Source organism: Delphinapterus leucas, chromosome 2 (assembly GCF_059928025.1).
Source record: "Delphinapterus leucas isolate spDelLeu-1000000601 "Yukka" chromosome 2, BTC_Dleu_Yukka2, whole genome shotgun sequence".
Taxonomy (NCBI): Eukaryota; Metazoa; Chordata; class Mammalia; order Artiodactyla; family Monodontidae; genus Delphinapterus; species Delphinapterus leucas.
Window position 1 is genome coordinate 153,125,820 of NC_143130.1, and position 24,454 is coordinate 153,150,273.

Consider the following 24,454-nt stretch of genomic DNA (forward strand, 5'->3'; position numbering starts at 1 on the left):
CCAGTCCCCTTCCCAGGCAGCCTCTAATCTATCCCGCCCAAGCAGGCAAAGTTCGTTTTCTGATTGGCCTATTCTCTTTGCACGTTATACTTCCGGCTTTGAGGTGGCGGCTCAAGCGACCTGTGCCTGGAGAGCTCTGCTCCGGAAGTGCTAACCCCAGGCGAGATCAGCGGGATGCCAATTACGGTGCAGGTCAGGACTATGGCGGCCCGGCTGGCTAGGATCCGGTGGGGGACTGCCCCTGCCGCTGCCCGGAGGGGCCCGCTGGTCTCCTGCCGGAGGTGGGCCGGCGCTTCGTCAGACACCGTGTACGATGTGGTGGTGTCCGGGGGAGGCCTGGTGGGCGCCGCTATGGCTTGTGCCTTGGGTAAGCGCATCTCCAGGCGGATAGCGGCGGGGAGCGGGGCCGTAGAGGAACGATGAGGACCGTGTGAGCCCTGGCACTGTTTGCCCAAGGTCTAAGCGTTGTAGATCTTGTGGTCCATTCCCTGCCCAGAGGAACCCCAGAACCCCGGGGGCAAACGTTTGTTCCTTCAGGATTCCGAAGGGTCAAAAGTGGGAGGGACTCCTTAGGAGTCCTTCCAAAGCGTGGGGAAACAGACCCGCCCAGGGTTATTTAGTTCTGGACACAGTTGGAAGTAATCAGGCATTGTCTATTGAGCTAGGCTACGCAGTTTTTTGTTGATGTTGTTTTTTAAACAGCTTCATTGAGATATGATTTGCATACCATAAAGTTTACCCATTTAAAGCATAGAATTTAATGATTTTTAGCGTACTCACCGAGTTGTGCAGCCATTGCCACAATAAATTTTAGAACATTTTTATCACCCCCAAAAGGAACCCAAACCCATTAGTAATCACTGCCCATGTCCCCCCAATCTCCTCAGCTCCTGGCAACCACTCATGTACTTTCTATCTCTATAGCTTGGCTTTTTCTGGACATTTCCATAGACATGGAATCTGCTTAATGTTTTCAGAGTTCATCCAGGTTGTAGCATGTGCCAGTACTTCGTTCCTTTTTATGGCTAAGTAATATTTTGTGTGGATATAGCACATTTTGTTTATTAATTCATCAGGTGATGGACATTTGAGTCGTTTTCACTTTGGGGCTATAACAAATAATGCTACTATCATTTTCTGTACAAGCTTTTGTGTAAGCATATATTTTTGGTTATCTTGGATATATTCCTAGGAGTGGATTTGCAGGGTCATATGGTAAACTCTGTGTTTAACATTTTGAAGAACTGCCTGTGTTCCAGAGTGGCTGCACTATTTTACATTCCCACCAGCAATAAATGAGGGGTCTAATTTCTTTTTTTTTAGAAAGAAAGGCATTCCTTAATTTTTTTTTCATCATTCATTCATTTATTTATTTTTGGCTGCGTTGGGTCTGTTGCTGCACGCGGGCTTTCTCTAGTTGTGGTGAGCAGGGGCTACTCTTCGTTGTGGTGCGCGGGCTTCTCATTGCGGTGTGCGAGCTTCTCACTGAGGTGGCTTCTCTTGTTGCGGAGCACGGGCTCTAGGCGCGCAGGCCTCAGTAGTTGTGGCTCGCAGGCTGTAGAGCGCAGGCTCAGTAGTTGTGGCACACAGGCTTAGTTGCTTCTCAGCATGTGGGATCTTCCCAGACCAGAGCTCGAAACCGTGTCCCCTGCATTGGCAAGCGGATTCTTAACCACTGCACCACCAGGGAAGTCCCGAGGGGTCTAATTTCTCCACGTCCTGGACAGCACTGTTACTGTCTTTTTCTTACTGGTTATGCTAGTGAGTGTGAGGTGATATCTTCTGGTTTTGATTTGCATTTCCCTAATGACTAATGATGTTGAATATTCTTTCATATGTTTATTGGTCATTTGTATGTCTTTGGAGAAATGTATATTCAGAACCTTTGCCCATTTTTAAACTGGGCTATTTGTCTTTTTATTATTGAGTTGTAAGAGTTTTTTATGTATTCTGGGTACAAGCCCCTTATCAGATAAATGATTTGCAAATATGTTCTCCCATTTTGTGGGTTGTTTTTTCACTTTCTTGATGGTGTCCTTTGAAGCACAGAAGTTTTAAATTTTGATGAAGTCCAGCTTATCAGTCTCTTACCACTTGTGCTATGGTGTCATATCTAAGAAATCATTATCTAACCCAAAGTCACAAAGTTTCGCTCCTGTGTTTTCTTCTAAGAGTTTTATACTTTTAGTTCTTACATTTAAGACTATGATCCACTTTGAGTTAAACATTGTATGCAAGTTAAGGTAAGGACTTTGCTTTCACATGTGTAGTTTAGGCTGCTCCACTACCTTGTGGGGTAGATAGTTTCATCTTTTATATGAAGAAACGAGGTTAAGTAAGGACCAGAGTCTCACACCAGGCAGAGTCAGAATTTGAACCCAGGCAACCAAATTCTTTTGCTTTTAACAACTGTACGGTGACTTTCAGAAATTGGATTTGAGTTTTCTGGCTTCACAAATTAAAGGTCACTAACAGTGAGAAAGTCTTTTCTGATTTCAATTCTGGGGTGTTAGTCACATCTTCCCTAGGAAGTTCCTTTTCTAGGAAACTGGTGGGAAGCAGTGCTTTGTATGAGCTAATGGGCTTGAGTCTCAAAGTAATTTTGTAAAACATAGTTATCAGTTATTGAGCACTTGCTATAGATAGGCATCTTTTAAAGTATTTTGCATATATATACATACATATATATGTATGTGTGTGTATATATATATATATATATATATATATATATATACTTTTTTTGTTTTCTGTGCCAAGTGGCTTTCAGGATCTTAGATCCCGACCAGGGATTGAAGCTAGGCCCAGCAGTGAGAGTGCCGAGTCCTAACCACTGGACTGCCAGGGAATTCCCTATATTTTATTTAATTGTCATAATACTCTTGATTTTAGATTGTGCAGATAAGAAAGTTAAAGCTCAGAAAGGTTAAGTAACTTGCTCTCAAAAGTTGGTAATTAGGAAATACAAATCCTTTTTGAGACTGACAAGACTTTCTGACATATATACCCTTGCTGCCTGACAGCCATTTTGGTTTTACCTATCGGTAAATGGACTATAATGGTGCTTCTCAAGCTTGAGCATGTTTAAGAATCATCTGGGTTTTTTGGTTTGGTTTTGGTTTTGGGCTTTGAGTAACTAAGACAGGGACATAACACATAAGAATTTTGAAATACAAAAGTGCATAGGATATATAGTATAAAGAATGTATAGTAAGACTTCCATTTCTAATTGTTAGCCATCCAATTCTCCTCATAGGCAATCGTTGTTACCAGTCTGTGGAGCATATTTTTAAAATGAGGATTCCAGGTTCCACTTCCAGTGACTCTGACTCAGTTTGTCCAGGTGGGGCCCAGGAGCCTGTATTTTTAACAAATAATCTCCAGAGATGGATGCAGAAGATCTGAAGACCACACTTTGAGAATGAAAAACACTGGGAAGGCTTAATTGTCTTGTAGTGACTTACCTCCTAACTTTTTATACAATTTTGTATGATATGTATCTGAAAAATTTTTTTAGTTTTACTAAATTTTTGTTAATTTTGTTAAAATTTGGTGTTTTGCTATCTTCTTTGTATAACTTTTTTTCCTTCCTATATTGTTCTTTTTCTCATCCCCATTTATCCACATTTCAAGGAGGGAAAGCAGCAATTCTTTTATAAACTTACAAAATTCTGTATTGTAATTGTTTATTTTTCTGTCTTTTCCTTAGAAGTGTAAATTTTTTTAAAATTAATTTATTTTTGGCTGCGTTGGGTCTTCGTTGCTGCACACGGGCTTTCTCTAGTTGTGGCGAGTGGGGGCTACTCTTCATTGTGGTGCGCGGGCTTCTCATTGTGGTGGCTTCTCTTGTTGCAGAGCGCAGGCTCTAGCTGCGTGGGCTTCAGTAGTTGCAGCACGCGGGCTCAGTAGTTGTGGTGCACGGACTTAGTTCCTCCGCAGCATGTGGGAGGACCAGGGATCGAACCCGTGTCCCCTGCATTGGCAGGCAGATTCGTAACCACTGTGCCACCAGGGAAGTCCCAAAAGTATAAATTCTTAAAGTCAGGGCTGACTTTAAACAGACACTGACAATACAGAATGCTCTGTATAAGTTTACAAAAGAAAAGGTCATGGGCCGAGTACACCAGGATGTAAGAATCACTGACTCTAAGTCAGTCAAAACTACCAAGCGTAGGTTTACAAAAGAAACATTCACACTCAAAAGCTCAGAGAATGGGCTTCCCTGGTGGCGCAGTGGGTGAGAGTCTGCCTGCCGATGCAGGGGACATGTACGGGAAGATCCCACATGCCGCAGAGCGGCTGGGCCCGTGAGCCACGGCCGCTGGGCCTGCGCGTCCGGAGCCTGTGCTCCATAACGGGAGAGGCCACAACAGTGAGAGGCCCGCGTACTGCAAAAAAAAAAAAAAAGCTCAGAGAAGATACTGAATGTTAAAACATGAAAGTTGAACCTCTCGGGGGGCAGGGGGAAGGTTTGGAAATCTTTCATTCAATTTATTCAGTGAGCAAGCCTCTGCTTTTTTCCTATAAAATAGATGGAGCTGAACACTGTGAGGAGACTCTGTCCTTGAGCAGGTGCCTGTGGAGTCAAGTAAACTACCTGCTTGGGATTTAGTGCATGCTACTGTCTCCCCTTGATCATCATGGCATGAATCCCAAAGAATATTCTTTGTCAATAGTTTATATGCTGATCAACCTTTATAATTCAACATCCACTTAGTTTTAGACAGCCGCTTTAAAAGTGAAAAATTTCCAGCTGGCTCTTCATATTTCCGTATAGGTCAGTTTTTATGTTTTCCTTGATTCTTTTCTTCTTCAAACTCACATTAGTTTATGTTTTATCCTTGAAATACCTATATTTCCCTCTCACATTGTTATTTGTAAGTGATATTCTCTGATATTTTTTCTCCAAGCTAGTTTCCTAAAATGTTATATTATTTTTTTATAAATTTTTAAAATGTTTATTTATTTATTTTTGCCTGTGTTAGGTCTTCATTGCTGCGTGTGGGCTTTCTGTAGTTGCGGCGAGCAGGGGATACTCGTCGTTGCCGTGCGCGGGCTTCTCATTGGGGTGGCTTCTCTTGTTGTGAAGCACAGACTCTAGGCACGCGGGCTTCAGTAGTTGTGGCACGCGGGCTCAGTAGTTGTGGCTCATGGGCTCCAGAGTGCAGGCTCAGTAGTTGTGGCGAACGGGCTTAGTTGCTCTGCAGCATATGGGATCTTCCCGGACCAGGGGTTGAAACCGTGTCCCCTGCATTAGCAGGCTGATTCTTAATCACTGCATGACTAGGAAACCCCTAAAATGTTATATTAAATAGCTAAAAAATAAAATATTGAAAAATAAAATAAAATATTGGACCTGGCTATATTTTATGTGCTTGGAAATCTAATTTTTAAATTTATTTTATTTATTTATTTTTGGCTGTGTTGGGTCTTCGTTGCTGCACGTGGGCTTTCTCTAGTTGTGGCGAGCAGGGACTACTCTTCTTTGAGGTGCACGTACTTCTCATTGCAGTGGCTTCTCTTGTTGCAAAGCAGAGGCCCTAGAGCACGTGGGCTTCAGTAGTTGTGGCTCTGTGGCATGTGGGATCTTCCTGGACCAGGGCTTGAACCTGTGTCCCCTGCATTAACAGGCGGATTCTTAACTACTGAGCCACCAGGGAAGTCCCTAATTTTTTTTGACTAAAGGAAATTTATAACATATATAATGTTATACATGCATTTGTAGGTGATGAGCTGACTGTACTATGTCATAAAGCTAGAAACAGTGAGAGCTGGGATTAAAATCCAGAGTTTCTGATTTTCTTTTTTTTTTTTTTCTGTGGTGTTTTGATATAACAGCCCAGCTGGACTAGAACAGGCAGTGATCACATCATCTCAATCTACTGAAAACCCTCCAGTTGACTCCTACTGTAGTTGGGATATGGTCCAAATTTCCTGCCAGTGTCTAGAAGGCACTATTTGATCTGTATATTATCTCTCTCGCCAAATTCACCTTGATCCATTCTCTTCCGTAGTCACCGTTAGGCACCGTAGGTCACCCTTCAGTCTCTAGAGCTGCATTGTCCATTATGGTAGCTACCAGTCACACATGACTACCGATCACTTAAAATATGATACCGTATTTACCATATTCTAATCTAAATGCATTTGTTCTGTAAGTGTAAAATACATACCACATTTCAAAGGCAGTATAAAAATTAATGTAAAATATCTCAATTTTGTCATTGTTAATATTCATAATGCTATAATTTTGGATATATTAGATAAACTAAAGCAAAATTAACTAATGTAATTAACCACTTTATTTTTACTTTTTAAATGTGTCTTCTAGAAAATTTAAAATTACGTGTCACATTATTTTTATTATTTGCATATTCTCTTATTTTTAGTGGACAGCATATTTCTAGAACAGACTAAACTTACTTCCATTTCAGAAACTTTTCTTTTTAGTTGTTGTCTCTTCTGAATATTCTCTCACCAAATTTTCTCCTGATTGTTTTGTTTGTTTGTTATTCTTTTTTTTTGAATTTTATTTTATTTATTTTTTTATACAGCAGGTTCTTATGAGTCATCCATTTTATACACGTTAGTGTATACAGGTCAATTCCAATCTCCCAGTTCATCACACCCCACCCACCGCTGCTTCCCCCCTTGGTGTCCATAGGTTTGTTCTCAACATCTGTGTCTCAATTTCTGCCCTGCAAACCGGTTCATCTGTATCATTCTTCTAGGTTTCACATATATGCGTTAATATACGATATTTGTTTTTCTCTTTCTGACTTACTTCACTCTGTATGACAGTCTCTAGATTCATCCACATCTCTACAAATGACCCAATTTCGTTCCATTCTATGGCTGAGTAATATTCCATTGTATATATGTACCACATCTTCTGTATCCATTCATCTGTTGATGGGCATTTAGGTTGCTTCCATGACCTGGCTATTGTAAATAGTGCAGCCATGAACACTGGGGTGCATGTGTTTTTGTTTTTTTTTTTTTCTTTGTGGTACGCGGACCTCTCACTGTTGTGGCCTCTCCCATTGCGGAGCACAGGCTCCGGACGTGCAGGCTCGGTGGCCATAGCTCACGGGCCTAGCTGCTCCGTGGCATGTGGGATCTTCCCGGACCGGGGCACGAACCTGTGTCCCCTGCATCGGCAGGTGGACTCTCAACCACTGCGCCACCAGGGAAGCCCCCTCCAGCTTTCTTTTGATTTCCATTTGCATGGAAGATCTTTCTCCATCCCCTCACTTTCAGTCTGAATGTGTCCCTAGGTCTGAAGTGGGTCTCTTGTAGACAGCATATTTGTGGGTCTTGTTTTTGTATGCATTCAGCAAGGCTGTGTCTTTTTGGTTGGAGCATTTAATTCATTCATGTTTAAGGTAATTATTGATATATATGTTCCTATTATCATTTTCTTTATTGTTTTGGGTTTGTTTCTGTAGGTCCTTTTCTTCTCTTGTGTTGCCCACTTAGAGAAGTTCCTTTAGCATTTGTTGGTTTGGTGGTGCTGAATTCTCTTAGCTTTTGCTTGTCTGTAAAGCTTTTGCTTGTCTGTAAAGCTTTTGATTTCTCCCTCAAATCTGAATGAGATCCTTGTGGGGTAGAGTAATCTTGGTTGTAGGTTCTTCCCTTTCATCACTTTAAGTATATCATGCCACTCCCTTCTGGCTTGTAGAGTTTCTGCTGAAAAATCAGCTGTTAACCTTATGGGAGTTCCCTTGTATGTTATTTGTTGTTTTTCCATTGCTGCTTTCAATAATTTTTCTTTGTCTTTAATTTTTGTCAGTTTGATTACTATGTGACTTGGCGTGTTTCTCCTTGGGTTTATCCTGTATGGGACTCTCTGCACTTCCTAGACTTGGGTGGTTCCTTCCTTTCCCATGTTAGGGAAGTTTTCGACTATAATCTCTTCAAATATTTTCTCAGGTCCTTTCTCTCTCTTCTCCTTCTGGGACCCCTATAATGCGAATGTTGCTGCATTTAATATTGTCCCAGAGGTCTCTTAGGCTGTCTGCATTTCTTTTCATTTTTTTTTTCTTTATTCTGTTCGGCAGAAGTGAATTCCACCATTTTGTCTTCCAGGTCCCTTATCCGTTTTTCTGCCTCAGTTATTCTGCTATTGATTCCTTATAGTGTAGTTCAGTTATTGTATTGTTCATCTGTGTTTGTTTGTTCTTTAATTCTTCTAGATCTTTGTTAAACATTTCTTGCATCTTTTCGACCTTTGCCTCCATTCTTTTTCCGAGGTCCTGGATCATCTTCACTATCATTATTCTGAATCCTTTTTCTGGAAGCTTGCCTATCTCCACTTCGTTTAGTTGTTTTTCTGCGGTTTTATCTTGTTCCTTCATCTGGTACATAGCCCTCTGCCTTTGCATCTTGTCTGTCTTTCTGTGAATGTGGTTTTTGTTCCACAGGCTGCAGGGTTGTAGTTCTTCTTGCTTCTGCTCTGTGCCTTCTGGTGGATGAGGCTGTCTAAGAGGCTTGTGCAAGTTTCCTGATGGGAGGGACTGGTGGTGGGTCGAGCTGGCTGTTGCTTTGGTGGGCAGAGCTCAGTAAAACTTTAATACTCTTGTCTGCTGATGGGTGGGGCTGGGCTCCCTCCCTGCTGGTTGTTTGGCCTGAGGTGACCCAACAGTGGAGCCTACCCGGGCTCTTTGGTGGGGCTAATGGCGGACTCTGGGAGGGCTCACGCCAAGGAGTACTTCCCAGAACTTCTGCTGCCAGTGTCCTTGTCCTCACAGTGAGACACAGCCATCCCCCGCCTCTGCAGGAGACCTTCCAACACTAGCAGGTAGGTCTGGTTCAGTCTCCAGACCTACCTATGGGGGTCACTGCTTCTTCCCCTTGGTCCCGATGCGCACACTACTTTGTGTGTGTCCTCCAAGAGTGGAGTCTCTGTTTCCTCCAGTCCTGTCGAAGTCCTGCAGTCAAATCTCGCGAGCTTTCAAAGTCTGATTCTCTAGGAATTCCTCCTCCCATTTCCGGACCCCCAGGTTGGGAAGCCTGACATGGGGCTCAGACCCTTCACTCCAGTGGGTGGACTTCTGTGGTATAAGTGTTCTCCAGTTTGTGAGTCATCCATCCAGCAGTTATGGGATTTGATTTTACTGTGATTGCACCCCTCCTACCGTCTCATTGTGGCTTCCCCTTTGTCTTTGGATGTGGGGTATCTTTTTTGGTGAGTTCCAGTGTCTTCCTGTCGATGATTGTTCAGCAGTTAGTTGTGATTCTGGTGCTCTCACAAGAGGGAGTGAGAGCACGTCCTTCTACTCCGCCATCTTGAACCAATCTCCCTCCTGATTGTTTTTCTGATTTTCTTAAATAAGAAGGAACTTTCCTTTAAAGGAAGAAGTTAAATGGTGAAGAAACAAGTGTCCATATAAGATTACATGTATTTGAATCCTTAGTCTTGTCTCCAGTAGGTTCTATTTGGGTGGAATTATATAAATTACTCACAATTTCTGTACATTGGTTTTTCTCATCTCTAAAATTAGAGCAAAATAGCTTTTCTTTCTTCATAAAATTGTGGTATGGATTATATCAGATGATACTACAGTAAATCATATATAATTGTACCTGGCATATAGGTGTTAATAAACATTAGCAGTGATGATGATAATGATAATAGTGATTCTATGGAACTTTGCTTATAGATATACAGGAAAAAAGTAAACATTATTAATATAATAACCTACTGTTATTCATAAAAGAGTGACAGGTTATTAATTTATGGTTCTAGGTTGTTATTTGATAAATCAAAATTAACTTGGATTCTATATAGAGTGAAGTGATTTCAAGGTTAAAATTTAGACAGTCAACTACAATTTATAATTTCATTTAATTCAATCAATAGCTAAGTCATATATATGTTTGTGCCTTTAACTGTAATGGTATTATAGCCTAAAATAGATATTTTTATAATTTTTCTATTTCTACTCACCAGCGCAAATATAGGATGGAAATCTAACTGTTTTCTTATATATTTCCTGGTTTCTCATTTAACAAAAATGTCTGTTAAGACATTATCTATTTTATGGATTGAGGAGATAACAGCAGTTTGCTGCTGGGGACGTACAGCGATAGGAAAAGAAATGATTCCTGGCCTCCAAGGAATTTAGAATCTAGCAAAGGAAAAAGATTTGTAAATAACTAACAGAAGGAAGAATGAAATGAAAGCTACCCTAGAGGAGCAAGCAACTGACCTATCCTGGGGGTGGAGGTGTGCGGGTGTGGTACTAAGAGGACTGCTGGGGAGGTGAGGCTTCAGGGAGTAGGAGCCGTAGGGAGCTGGTGGCAGGCAGCATTCGGTTGCAGTGGCTTCTGTTAGATCAAAGCCTAGAGATGTGATGGACCAGAAAGTTGTCCTATCTGCGGGCACGGCCCCTCTCCCATCTTCCATGGCAGAACTGCTGCTCAGGTGCTACCGCACGACAGGGAGCACCATGCTGACCTGGTGGGTTCAGCGCAGTTCACTCCTTTTTGACTGGAGCCAGCCTTGATTTTCACACTTTCTTTGTAGTATGTAATAATAGTGCCTTTCTTCTCATTTAGATTCCAAAATAAAAAGAGGGGTCAGGGTCTTTGGGGTTTCTCTCACCGTTACTAAGTAAAACCTGCAGTGTTTCTTCTCTGGTAAATTCTGTCACATGCAACTCACTGCTTATCTTTTCCCTGCACCGTTCTCTGAGACACTGTGGAAGGACTTGTGTTTGTGCTGCAGTGACCCAGTAACAGAGTCTCCAAGTCCTCTTTTTACTTCACTATACAGATGTTTTAGGACCAGATTTTTAGGCACAGTTGATGTTATTTTTTGGCCCCCTTTTCTTTCACAAGCTCTTTATCTTTGACTTAATCTTGAGGCCGCAATGAATTTTATTAACCCCATTTTTCTATTGAACAGGATTTGTAATTTTTAGTGACTTAATACTTTGTAGATTGTAAATATCTGGTGTCTAAATACTACAGCCTTCCTTTCTTCATTTTTCCTTTCTAGGACAGTCTATTCACTTGCTATGGGTTTTGCCATTATTTGTGTCTTTGCACATGGCAGGTGTTAGACTGTCTGGAGAGGCCTTACCACCATGGGCAGGGTGCTTTGCATGACTGAAATGGTAGTACACATTATTGCTTAGGATGCCACATGATGTTTTCCTTTTTATGTGTGTAAGAAATTTGTATCCTGAGGGCTAAGGGATTAGTTAATATGTTGCTTCTCTTGGAAATGAGAAAGAGAATAAATTCTGACTTTCCTAAAATGATATAACATTTTGTTCTTTTTTTTTTTTAGGATATGATATTCACTTTTGTGACAAGAAAATCCTGTTGCTAGAAGCAGGTCCAAAGAAAGTACTGGGGAAATTGCCAGAAACTTACAGCAACAGGGTCAGCTCCATTTCCCCTGGCTCTGCAACCCTTCTCAGTAGTGAGTAGAAGATCCTCTGTCGTAGAACCAATCTCCTGTCTCTCTTGACTTTCCAGTGTGTCCCATAGAGCAGAGTCAGCAGAGCATCTGGCGAGGAGGGAGCTCACTGAGATGGGTGGGAAGAGGAGGGTGGGGTTGGTAAGTCTAGTACATAGTCGAAGATGAGGACCCCTGGAATTGTTCGTGTGTCAACTCGCAGTCTGAGGAAGACATCTCTGGGACATGTGGCTCCATGTAGACATCATTTGTGATGTTGGGTCATTATGAATTGGTGGAATTGAAACTATATGAACTAATTACGATCATTCGCTTCTAGTAACAGCATACTCTTCATTTCCAGAGTCAGCCCTATAGGGGGCTGGGCAGCCTGAATGCTAAGTGCTCGTAGGGTGTAGGTGGATGTGTACACCTGGAACCAGTTAGCAAATTATCTTAAGGTCTTTGTCAAATGTTACTCCCTCAAGCCATCCTATCTAGAAACACCCCATCTAAAATTAAACTCTTGCATGACTCTCTAGCTCCTTATACTGCTTTATTTTTCTTTATAACACTACCTGACATTTTATTATGAATTTTTTTTAATTGTCTATCTCTCCAACTAGAATGTCAGCTGCTGAAGGGCAGAGATTTGTCTGTTTGGTTTCCCGCTTTATGCTCAGTACCTAGAAGTGTATCTGGCACATAGTAAGTGCTCAATAAATTATTTCCTCAATGAATGAATCGGTTTAGTGCTCTAGATTAAGCAAAAAATAGTCTTTATCCAGGGAGTTTGTATCCTCAATAGGATGATGAAGGAAAAGAAAATACGGATTTGGTTTATTTCCCCCACTTTATTATTTCCCCCACTTTAATGTGATTTGACCTTTGATCATGAAAGCTGGGTCTTTTTCATGCTGTATATTCTGAACTGGGGAACAGAGTAGCTTAGCTTCTAGCATCAAACAGGATAGAAGTGAAGAGTATTTCCCTATTATTGGAGAACACTGAAAACAACCTCTTACTTAACAGGAAGGAGAGAGAAAGGGGAACCCAGGAGGGATGCCAGTCCCATCAGGTTGCTTTGGTCTATATATAACTCCTTTCTTTTGTAGGTTTTGGTGCCTGGGACCACATCTGCAACATGAGATACAGAGCCTTTCGGCGAATGCAGGTGCCTCCTTTATCACCTTTGGCTTATCTTGGTTTATCTTGAGTTAAGATATTGGAGTTCACATTCTCCAGGTTTTCTGTAAATGTGGGAGGAATTCAGACAGAGTTTACACTCAGTCAAAGGAAGTAGGAGGGAAGCATTCATGAGAGAATTTTCTTCCCACCTTATACTTCCTGCCAGAGGGACTGACAAACTGTGGTTTTCCTGCTTCGGTCAATGCTCAGTTTGACTGGAGTAATATTTCCTTTTCCTTGGGTTGTAATACAAACTTTCCCTTTGTGTTTCCAGGTGTGGGATGCCTGCTCAGAAGCCCTGATAATGTTCGATAAGGATAATTTAGATGACATGGGCTGTATAGTGGAGAACAATGTCATCATGCATGCTCTCACTAAGCAGCTGGAGGCTGTGTCAGGTGAGGTATCTATCTCTTCCATCTTCCACTCGCTTTCTGGAAGATGAACTAAGAGTTATTCTGGGACTTACTGGAAGGATCCCTTCTACAGATACTGATGTCCACCATAAAGAAGCCCTCTAACAGTTATCTCAGGGACGTTCTTTCTCTCTCTCTCTTTTTTTTTTTTTAAACAGCTTTATTCAGGTATAACTTACATACCAATAATTCACTGATTTTAAGTGTACAATTCAGTGATTTTTCAATCTATTTATAGAGTTGTGCCACCATCACCACGATATGACTGTAGAACATTCCTATTACTCAGAAGTAAACCTCGTACCTGTTTACAGTCATTCCCCATTCCCACTCCTAGCCCCTGGCACCACTGATCTACTTTCTGTTTTTTGAGATTTGCCTATTCTGGACATTTCATGTAGATAGAATGATACAATATGTACTTTTTAATGTCTGACTTCTTTCACTAAATGCATTTTTGAGATTCATTCATGTTGTAGTATGTATCAGTACTCTAGCCTTTTTTACTGCCCAATAGTATTTCATTGTGTGGATAGATCACATTTTGTTTATCCATTCATCAGCCGATGGACATTTTGGGTTGTTTCCACTTTTTGGTGATTGTGAATAAAGCTATGAATATTTATGGACAAGGTTTTGTGTGGACATGTTTCATTTCTGCTGGGTGGATGCTTAGGAGTAGAATTGCTGGGTCATGTAATAATTCTATGTTTAACATTTTCATAAACTGCCAAACTTTAAAGAGGCTCTACCATGTCCCTTTCCCACCAACAGTATATAAGGGTTCCAATTTCTCCACCAAAACTTTATTCCCCTCAACCTTTTTTTTTTAATAGCCGTCCTAGTAACTGAAGTGGTATCTCATTGTAGTTTTTTTGTTTATTTTGTTTGGCCACACCACACAGCATGCGGGATCTCAGTTCCCCGACCAGGGAGTGAACCTGTGCCCCCTGCATTGGGAGCACAGAATCTTAACCACTGTACTGCCAGGGAAGTCCCATCTCGTAGTTTTGATTGTATTTACCTGATGACTAATAATGTTGAGTGTCTTTTCATGTACTTGTTGGCTATTTGTATATCTTTTTTTTTTTGGCTGTATCGGGTCTTAGTTGTGGCATGTGGGATCTTTCGTTGTGGTGCTCAGGCTTCTCTCTAGTTGTGGTGTGTGGGCTTAGTTGCCCCGCGGCATGTGGGATCTTAGTTCCCCGACCAGAGATCGAACCTGCGTCCCCTGCATTGGAAGGTGGATTCTTAAACACTGGACCACGAGGGAAGTCCCTATTTGTATATCTTCTTTGGAGAAGTGTCTGTTTAAAATCTTTTGCTCATTTTAAAACTAGATTGTCTTTCTTTTTATTTATTTATTTGTTTTTTAAATTTTTTTGGCTGTGTTGGGTCTTCGTTGCTGTGCACGGGCTTTCTCTGGTTGCAGTGAGCAGGAGCTACTGTTCATTGCAGTCCATGGACTTCTCATTGCGGTGGCTTCTCTTGTTGCGGAGCACGGGCTCTAGGTGCGCAGGCTTCAGTAGTTGTGGCGTGTGGGCTCTAGAGCGCAGGCTCAGTAGTTGTGGTGCACGGGTTTAGCTGCTCCGCGGCATGTGGGATCTTCCCGGACCAGGGATTGAACCCATGTCCCCTGCATTGGCAGGCGGATTCTTAACCACTGCGCCACCAGGGAGGTCCAAAAGATAATTTAGATCTAATAGTCACTGAGAAACATGTCCCATAATATATTGGTGAAAAAAAGTGTGTGTCATATGATCCCATTTGTGTGTGTATGTGTGTGGGGTGTGTGTGCATATACACACACAGGAAATTGTTTGGAAAGCTATACAACAAAGCTTTAACTAGCTGTCTCTGAGTGGTATGATTAAAGGTGATTTTTCCCCCCTTTTAAACCTTTCTTTGTGGTTCAGACTTTTACACAAAGTAAAAGTAGTAAGCATGTACTGTTTATGATCAGAAAAGTAAAATGACTTCCAGTGGGAAGAAAAATCTTATGAAATCTAGAACTTGTTTGAGTCTGTGGTATTCCCCACCCTATTTGCTTTGAAAACACATGTGGGTTCATGTAGACATAGAGTGAAACTGGAGCAGGATCATGAAGATGGGAAGAGTGCCTCATGCAGGTGACAGTTCAGTGAGAGCTTACTTTTTTTTGTCCTTGTTTTCCTCACACTGATTCATCCCTGTGGCCTCTGTCATTTATTAGCTCTTAGACCATAGCATAGATCACATGAGTTATTTTTGAGATCTTTACTTTTCTTGTTTAGGAGTAAATGATAAGATAAAGATAAGCTGTCTTGGGACTTTGCTTTAGTTTTTTCCTCAGCCTGTGGGCCAGCTGTCTAATGTTTTGTTTTTTCTCTTTTGACCTCCCTAGACCGAGTGACCGTTCTCTACAAGAGCAAAGCAGTCAGCTATACCTGGCCTTATCCATTTTCCATGGCAGACTCCAGCCCTTGGGTTCATATTACCCTAGGTGATGGCAGCATCCTCCAGACCAAATTGTTGGTAGTTGAAGATTCTTATTTTGCCAGGGGTCTCACATATCCACATCTTGTTAGATTCTAGGGTCTCTAGTTTTAGATCTAAGCTATAGTTAAAGTTAATTTTAGGCAAAACTTTTGGTTATAAGGACCCATACCCACTCAAACCAGCTCCAGTTAAGATGGTTCTGTTGTAAATCCTGTACAGGAAGCAATCTCTTGGACCATCATAGGTCTTGAAATAAAGGATAGCTGGCCTTACAGGGACAGGAATCAGAGGGTCAGAAATTGAGGCTGTTCCTTCCCTCTCAGGAGTCCTGTAGTCGTTCATCTCCTTGCATCTCCCATTTTTTTCTTTCTGCTCATCAGCTTCCCCTTTTCCATGGCAGCCGTTCCCAACCTTACTTCAGGATTCTTCAACTCTAGCGCCTGCCTTATTGCTTTCTAGTTCAAATATCAAGAGACTTTGGCTCAGTTTAACCTACGGCTGGCACCTCTTGGATCAGATGTCCAGCTTTGGTCTGTTAATTGAAGCTGGGATCGCATATGTAGGGCTACCCCTCTAGGGGCTGGGAGTGAGGCAGGCATGATAAAGAGTTACCTGCCACAGACGGGCTTGCCACCAGTGGGAACTAGAGAAAACTTTTAGGAGGCAGAGACAAACTTCTGGAACAGTTTCGTTAATTAAAAGGTTTTAAGACTCAGCAGGCTCTTGTCTCCATGCAGATTGGTGCAGATGGCCACAACTCAGGAGTACGGCAGGCCGCTGGAATCCAAAACGTTAGCTGGAACTATGACCAGTCCGCTGTTGTGGCTACTCTGCATTTATCGGAGGTAAGATCCTGAGCCCACCATCTGGGGGCCTTGCTTGGGTTTAACTGGTACTGGGGAGATATGGGGATATATGTATATCTATAGCTGAGTCACTGTGTTATAAAGCAGAAACACACACCATTGTAAAGAAATTACACTCCAATAAAGATGTTAAAAAAATAAAATACATATAGATATCTTATGACCTAGGAAAAAAAACAATAATAATTGGTACTGGGTACTTCTCACAAGAACTCTTCTCCTCTCCGTTGTAGGCCACAGAAAACAATGTAGCTTGGCAGAGATTTCTCCCCTCCGGGCCCATTGCTCTGCTTCCGGTAAGAAGTCCTTCTGGCTAGTCTGCTTAAACATGTCAAGCCTTCCTCTTTTAGAACTTCATTTTCTCTCAGCCTTTTTCTGGTTTCAAGGGAATATGCCCAGGCTAGCTTTGTTACCCCTTCTTGTCTTCCTTCGTGCTTGAGAGCTCTTAAGAACAGAGGTTTTAGCCCTTGGTATTGATGTTCTTTTGACACAGCTCTCAGACACTTTGAGTTCCTTGGTTTGGTCCACATCCCATGAACATGCAGCAGAGCTGGTCAGCATGGATGAGGAAAAGTTTGTGGATGCCGTTAACTCTGCCTTTGTGAGTATCACCAGCTGACGATATGTTGCTGGGATAGATACAGAAAGGTGGTTTTGAGTAAGAAAAGAGGAACAACCAACCAGCTGCCCCTTTGAACCTGTAACACTTGATGTGGAGTATGTGGAGGAGGGGACTCAGGAAAATGTACAACAAAGAAATTAATTTGTGTGCTCTTCTGAGGGTTGAGGGCTGCTGCTATGCTGACTGAAACAGCTGCCTGGGTGGTAGTTACTTGGATAGGTAACTTTTTTTGAAGCTGTAATACTTTAATAATTTTTAACAGATGCCAAGTACCTGAACCATTGAAGCCTGATTCATCAGAAGTGTTTCTGGGGAGGGGCTGAGCACATTTCCATAGTGAGCTTAAGAGTAAGCTTTGTAGAGAGATATGGGTTCAATATCGGTTCTACCTGTTAATCTCCTGAAAAATGGAAATAGTATCACCAACCTCTTAGGGTTTAATAGTAATAAAAGTCTAAAGACTTAGAGAGAATTTATGTAAAATGCTTGGAACATACCTAGTACATTATAGGGTACTCAACAAATGGTAATTATTACTGGAGTAGACATAGCCTTTAGATAATATAGACACCAATATTTTTGGAGTTCAAATGTCACATTATCTGAATTCACTAATGATAATGATCGATAACATTTATCCAGCACTTACTATGTGCCAGGTACAGGTGAAGAGTTTTTTTAACATGTATTTATGTATTTAATTCAGTGAACCATTGAGGTAGGTACTATTATCCTGCTCACTTAGAGATAGGTAACTTGCCTGAGGTCATACAGCTGGTGGCAAAGCTGGGTTCTGAAATCAGGCTGGCCCTTGAGCCTATCCTTTTAACCACCAAACTCTACTGCCTTGCTAATGATTTCACACTGGTTTACAGTGAAGAACTTAAGCTCCACTGCTCTGTAGTAACAACAAGAATAAAAGGAACTGAACGCACTGAAGTGGCTTCCAAGATAAATGGTGACCCTTTATGGGTCATTTAGTATATATTCCTGGCATAGGCCTTTGCAGTACATTCATTCAGCAAGAGTTATGAGTGCTTCTATATAGAAGGCTCTGGAGTTGGACAAATGAGACATAGTCCCTGATTTCAGGAAGCTCAGTCAAGTGAGGGAGAAAGATATAGAAATGACAGTTTTGATACAGTGGTAGAGCATGCATAGGATACTGTGGGAGCATGGAGGAGAAAGACACAGAAGGTTTGGAGGGAGGTTTACAAAAAGGGGTGACAGCTTCTGCATGCTCTGAGGTGTTATCCTGGTGAACTAGAAGTGGGAGGACATTCTAAGTAGAGGGGTGTGTGGAGGCAAGAGCATGTTGTAGAGTGAGCTACTTTGTGGCTGGCATGTGCATTTTGAGGGTAGGATTAGTGAAAGGTGAGGCTCAGAGGTAGGTAGGGGCAGCTCATGAGCAGTTTGGCTTGACCCTAAAGCCTGTGGGGAGTGATGAGAAGTTGCATTTTGCATTTGTTTGAGGGACTTGTCACTTTAGTGACACAAATCAGTTTAGGTGTGTTAGGTACCACTACTACCCTTGGCTGTGGTTATAAAATGGTTGCCTTGTTGAATTTTTAATTCCCTGCTGGAGTCGCTGATGAAATTTCACTTTGTTTTGTGGCTGGTGCTACTCAGTGGAGTGATGCCAACCACACAGACTTCATCGACTCGGCTGGCTCCATGCTGCAGTATGCGGTTGCCTTTCTGAAGCCCACTAAGATCTCAGCTCGCCAGCTGCCCCCAAGTGTAGCCAGGGTGGATGCCAGAAGCCGAATACTGTTTCCTCTTGGGTTGGGACATGCTGCTGAGTACGTCCGGCCTCGGCTGGCACTCATCGGGTAAGATAATAACAGAGCAGGGCCACTCCTTTTCACTCTGCGCTGGAGGCTACACCTGAACTCTGCTTTATCCTTAGGGATGCAGCCCACAGAGTCCACCCACTTGCAGGACAAGGTGCCAACATGGGCTTTGGGGATATCTCCAGCTTGCTGCATCACCTCAGGACTGCAGCCTTCAATGGGAAAGACTTAGGTAAGGATTCAGGTACCTTAGAGAGGTATCCCAAGGTCCTATAATACGGGAAGATCAGGAAAATGGCCCTCAGTAGCTAGATGTAGTAGACATAAATGTATCTGGTTTGCTAGGAAGGAAAACTTCACTACTGAATTAGGGATTTAACCTTTCCTTTTCCCTTCAGGCTCCATGAGTCACCTCACAGCTTATGAAACAGACAGACAGCGTCACAACACTGCTCTTCTGGCTGCTACTGACCTACTAAAACGGCTGTATTCTACCAGTGCCACCCCACTGGTGCTGCTCAGGACGTGGGGCTTGCAGGCTACAAATGCAGTGTCTCCGCTCAAAGTAAGAGAGTTCTCCCAGATCTCCAAGAGTCTTGCTCACTGAGGAATGACTTCGCCAATGACTTGGTTTCTTTAAACTAATTTTCTTGGCTGTAAAATTATCATCTTTATCTGAATACCTTCCCCCGTGGTTATGAGCAGAAATATCCCTTCCGAGGTTTTTGGTGCCAGGGCCCACATCTAAGCAGTACCTTTATATAAGGGCTTAAAATAGTGAATAGGGGCTTGTAAAGATAAAGATGCTTAAACTCCTTTTGCTGCTTGGCCAGCTTCTTTCCTGAGAAACTTGCATTAAAAGACACTTTGGAGGGACTCAGGAGGAGAATCTATCTGGGACTTTTGCCAAATTTTTGCTTTAATCACTTTAGATATTTTAAGGTATTATCTTCACCTGCCCACATACTTTACAATGTCAGAGTATCACTCACTTTGTTTCATTTTTTCCTCCAGGAACAGATTATGGCCTTTGCAAGCAAATGAATGCTCCTCTTCTGGATCTTTTCCCCAGACCACCACGTATTTTCAAGATTTAATTTAATAAATTTACATTAGAATTCTGCAGTCTCTTTTTCTTCTCTGCTTAATGGACCTGTGGAGTTCAAATAATGAGTGATAATTTTCTGTGAGGAAGGCATATCAACCAAGCCAAGAAAAAAACCCCAAAGGAAGACTATGATTTGATTGAAAAGAACTTTTTATTACTTAAAAATTGCTAAGGTGCTGTCTCATTCATTTTCACTTGTTAGCAGTCCTTTCTAAAGAGAAGATTTATATAATTAAAAAAAAATGCTGGTTGTAAATTTATACAGTTTTTTGATAAAGATAAGAATTAGAAATAGTCAATTGATGCATTTTTGTTAGAATTGCTGTTTTAAAATTAATAACACTAGAATGCAAAATAAACACAAATTGCTTTAACCTTTATTATAGGTATATTAGACTTTCTGAAAAGAAAACCAAATCTTAAAATGCTAGTTATTATTTCCTCATCACAGCACCGTATTTCATTTATGGTTCCTCTGTGGGACACCACTATTCTGTTATAAAACAATAAATAATTTCATTGCACAGCTTTAAAGACCTCAGGAACCAGGTCAAAAGGAAAAATCTGATTAGCAGCAGAATTTGTTCATGTTTGGTTGCAGGCTGGTGCCAGCCTGGGTGGGGGTGGGTTGTTTTACTGTGCACTTTAGAAGCGGTTACCTCACAGTACCAGAGATACCTGTCGAAGAGAGTTTTGCATCCATTAGATCTGTACACCACAAACAACATCTTGCCCAGAAGTCTGATTTGCAGATGAAAGGAGAAGGTAACAGTCTGCTTTTGACCCAACCTAAGCTGTTCTTGGGAAATATTTTTAGGGAATGGAAAATTTGTTACCACAAGGGAGCTTTTCAGGTACATGTGGAAAATTTATAAGATACTAAAAAAGTGTGAATGTCACAAACCTTCCTGGAATCTCAGGAAAAAATGTGCCCAGAATGAAAGATGGCAGCTACTGGAAAAAGCTGTGTTGACTACTGGCAGAGTCCAGAAAGGTCACTGTAGGGAAAAAAGGTCATCTTTCATTAAAAAAATGGAAAGGTAGCCCAGGTATGAAGAACATGGACTCTGCAGAAGTATGCAAACAGAATCAGGCAAGACGGGAATTTTAAGGCACACCTTGCAAGGACCTCCATATCCCAGTGTTTTTCATATGATGATGATCACAACACACAAAATCCACTACGTGCTAGGCCATGTCCTAACATTTACAGAAAGAAAACCTAACCATCAAGATGAGACCTTGTAGGACTCTTAATAAGAGGCCCAAAAGGTACACTAGGGGCAAAAAGGACATTACAGACAAATTGTTTTTTCTAAGAAATAAAAAGTCTCATTCCAAATTGCTCCTATAATGGATAAACTGGTTAATTCTCCAGATATTCTAATCAAGGTTATCAGAAAACATGTAGATACATTTCTGGAGTTATAAAGCACCTACCCAAGAATTCTGAGAGTATTTGGGATGACCGAACATGTCTGCTGAACAATATGTGGCCTTTATAAGAAAAGCTACAGAGACAAGCTGTGGTGATAAAGACCAGGAAATCTTACCTCTCTGAACCCATCAAGCTGGAGGAGTCTTTATTGTCTCCCCCTAATCTTGTAGAACAGCATTTCGTGTACGATGACTGGTTCTAACACCATACTCTAGACAAAGATGAGAAGGGGGTCTAGAAGTCAAGTGATAGTATTAAAAAGAATGTGAAGGACTTGGGAGTTTTCTTCAGAAGACCGAAAGGCTGTGGAAGGAGGGATTAGAGCAGAACTAAGACTACTGAGAAGGAGGGATTTTTTAACATCAGTGCAATCCCAAAGTGGAATGAGTTGTCTGGAAACATGCCTACACAGAAGCTGAATGACAACCTGTTAGAAGTGTTAAGGGAGTTCTGCAATGGGTAGAAGATTGATTATATCTTTGGGCTGTTTCCAACTCTAAAGATTCTATTATTTCACTCTGTATTAGCATTTTTGGAGGAAGAGACAGTAGGTATAAAGGTGACCTTAGTATAATTAAAAATCACTGTGAAGGGCTTCCCTGGTGGCACAGTGTTTAGGTAGTCCGCCTGCCAATGCAGGGGACATAGGTTCGAGCCCTGGTCCGGGAGGATCCCACATGCCACGGAGCAACTAAGCCCATGAGCCACAACCACTGAGCCTGCGCTCTAGAGCCCACGAGCCACAACTACTGAGCCCACGCGCCTAGAGCCGGTGCACCGCAACAAGAGAAGCCACCGCAATGAGAAGCCTGCGCACGGCAACAAAGAGTAGCCCCCGCTCGCCACAACTAGAGGGAGCCTGCGCACAGCAATGAAGACCCAACACAGCCAAAAATAATAAAACTTAAAAAAAACAATCACTGTGAAGAAGAAAAAAATCCACATTGAATTGAAAAACTAAAATTTGGGGGGGATGAGGGTATAGAAATTTGCCTAGTTATTTGCACATATCAGATGTTAAATATTTATTGACTCAATGGAATACTTTTAAAAATAAGGTTCCCCAGGGACTGCTGTGAGGGCCAGGTATATTTAACATCTTTTGTGAAAAAGCTGGAAGAGAGTCTACTGTGAAAAGTACAAGTCTGGGGAGATACTCTGCTGGAAAGAAGCTGGAGGTAAAGAGCCAAGGTGTAGAAGCCAGACTACTGGAAGATCTTTCAAGTCCAAGAGCAGTCACATGGGTAGACAAGGAAATGGTGGTCATGTGGGAAAGTACAAGATCATGAATTTTAGGGGACATAATTCACAAAATCAAGAGGTCTGAACATTCAAACTCAAAGTGAGCATCCACTGTGTGGATGTGGGCCAAAATGGCCAAGTAAATCAAATGTTAGGTATCATCAAGAAGGGTTCAGAAACCTTAGAACTAGACAAATAATGTAGAGGATGCTAGCTAAAATAATCAGGGGCCAGGGCAGAAAGAGACACTGCTGTAAACAGAATAAAAGGACAAACTGAAAGGGGCTATTGCCAAAGTCTAGATCCTTGAAAAGCACAGCCACAGGCCTCTCACCACAGACCAAAAGCTAGGGTATAGATGTACTTCTTAGAAATACAAAGAAAAGTTTAGGATGACAAATTACTATAAACACATTAGCCTGAGAAAAGAGGTACTAGCACTGAAAACACACACACACACACACACACACACACACACACACACACACTCCTATAAGGTTGGATATGTTCATTACTCCACGGTTTACTGATAAAAAGTTGATTAAAAGAAGGTAGTCTGTAGAAGGCAGCCACACCCTCCCAAAACATGTCCCTAGAAACTGGCTGGCCTCCCTTCTGCCCAGTCGTGAGTTGCTCTCCATCCTTCTAAGATTTAGAATGGCTGTCAGCTGGCTGATTGGTGCTGACACAAAGCCGGATCACATAACTTCAGATATGGTACCTTTTTTTTGGCCACACCACGTGCACAGCTTCCAGGATCTTAGTTCTCCGACCAGGGATCGAACCCATGTCCTTGGAAGTGAAAGCTCGTAGTCCTAACCACCGGACCTCCAGGGAATTCCCCAGATATGGCTTTTTTTTTTTTTTTCCTCTTTGAACTACACATGGAAAGTAAAACCAGGTATTTTTTTCTTTCTTTTTTTTTCGGTAGGTGAGTGGAGATAAAGGTGGGACAGGGCAACGTGCAGGGAAAAGAAAATACTGGTGTTGATAGGTCATGGGATTGCAATCAGTCAGCTGAGTGTAACATGTAAGAGGAAAATTAAAATGTTCAAAGGAATGAGGCACTGAAAGGGTTGAAATGAGATTCTTCTTTGGTTCCCAGGGTTCCATCCCTGGGTTCCCCAAGGTTAAGTTCCAAAGCTATTCCTTTTGGCTCTCTGTGACACACAAGGAACCTCAAAGATTTAGACTCTGGTACCAGCTGTGCACGAAGAGTGGTTAGGAAATAGTTCACATTTGAGGCGTAAAATTAATTAAATCCAAATCTCTAGACTCAAGGGCAAGACCTGTCTACAAAAGCCCCTTCCTCCAGATGAAATCAGCTGCTGGGCTTCAGTCTAGGCTGTCCCCAGACTAGCTCAGAATACAACTGAGTCCTCTCCTCTCTCGTCCTCCCTTTAACAAGGTTGTTGACAAATGCAGGCCTCAGAGGAACGGCTTGGCCTCAGTGGGAGATGCCCAGAGACTGCAGCAGGTGAAAGGTGGCCCCCAAGGCCCAGCCTGTCTCTATGTTGTTCACTTTCTTTGTGAGCTGTTGGGAAGGAGAAAAAGAAGTCTTAATATTTTCATTCAATTTTCAACTCTAGCAAGCACAACAAGCAGAGAATATCTGCAAAGATCATCCACATGGCCAGACCAAGGCAGAACTGGGAGTAGCCAGTCTCTGGAGGCTTCTCCCAACCCTCTCTTTAGGTTCCCATCCTGCCACTGCCCATTGCCCCTACACCTGCCAATCTGATCCTTGAATCTCTGGGCCCAGGAAGTGGTCTCAACCCAGGACTTCTAGAGAGGACCTTTTAGACAGACAGGCTTCTGAACTCTCTCCCTAATCCTAAACTAAACATAACAGGAGTCAGCAATAGATTCAGGGGTAGGAAAGAACATACTAAGCTTCTC

General features: G+C 42.0%; 2 protein-coding genes across 17 annotated transcripts in view; one reads left to right on the plus strand and one right to left on the minus strand.

Annotated features, from left to right (window-relative positions):
* The first annotated feature begins 125 nt into the window (after nt 1–125).
* COQ6 (coenzyme Q6, monooxygenase) lies at nt 126–20,450 on the plus strand. 8 transcript variants are annotated; one of them, XM_089907937.1, is made up of 13 exons: nt 293–308; nt 11,294–11,428; nt 12,031–12,112; nt 12,520–12,578; nt 12,867–12,990; nt 15,392–15,522; nt 16,224–16,331; nt 16,586–16,648; nt 16,846–16,953; nt 18,604–18,806; nt 18,884–18,999; nt 19,166–19,332; nt 19,782–20,442. In XM_089907937.1, the coding sequence occupies exons 4-13, from the start codon at nt 12,549–12,551 to the stop codon at nt 19,809–19,811; spliced, it is 1,080 nt and encodes a 359-aa protein (XP_089764063.1). In that variant the 5' UTR covers nt 293–308; nt 11,294–11,428; nt 12,031–12,112; nt 12,520–12,548; the 3' UTR covers nt 19,812–20,442. The 8 variants fall into 8 exon arrangements, with proteins under 8 accessions (XP_089764066.1, XP_022432296.2, XP_089764061.1 ...); XM_089907940.1 differs by lacking the exons at nt 293–308; nt 12,031–12,112 and adding an exon at nt 126–192 and having other exon boundaries at nt 19,782–20,440; XM_022576588.3 differs by lacking the exon at nt 12,031–12,112 and having other exon boundaries at nt 199–367; nt 19,782–20,445.
* The window catches only part of ENTPD5 (ectonucleoside triphosphate diphosphohydrolase 5), a 36,526-nt gene continuing 32,079 nt past the window's right edge, over nt 20,008–24,454 (minus strand). For all 9 annotated transcript variants that reach the window (XM_089907946.1, XM_022576596.3, XM_022576593.3 and 6 more), the window contains one exon: nt 20,008–24,089. In XM_089907946.1, the coding sequence (XP_089764072.1) occupies nt 24,003–24,089 (87 nt within the window). In that variant the 3' untranslated portion in view covers nt 20,008–24,002. The remainder of the gene's footprint in view (nt 24,090–24,454) is intronic.

Coding starts and splice junctions, on each gene's coding strand:
- COQ6 (XM_089907934.1), top strand. CDS start 202: ATGGCGGCCCGGCTGGCTAGGATCCGGTGGGGGACTGCCCCTGCCGCT. Junction 16,649..16,845: donor GGCCCATTGCTCTGCTTCCG/GTAAGAAGTCCT, acceptor CTTTTGACACAG/CTCTCAGACACTTTGAGTTC. Junction 19,000..19,165: donor CTTCAATGGGAAAGACTTAG/GTAAGGATTCAG, acceptor TTTTCCCTTCAG/GCTCCATGAGTCACCTCACA.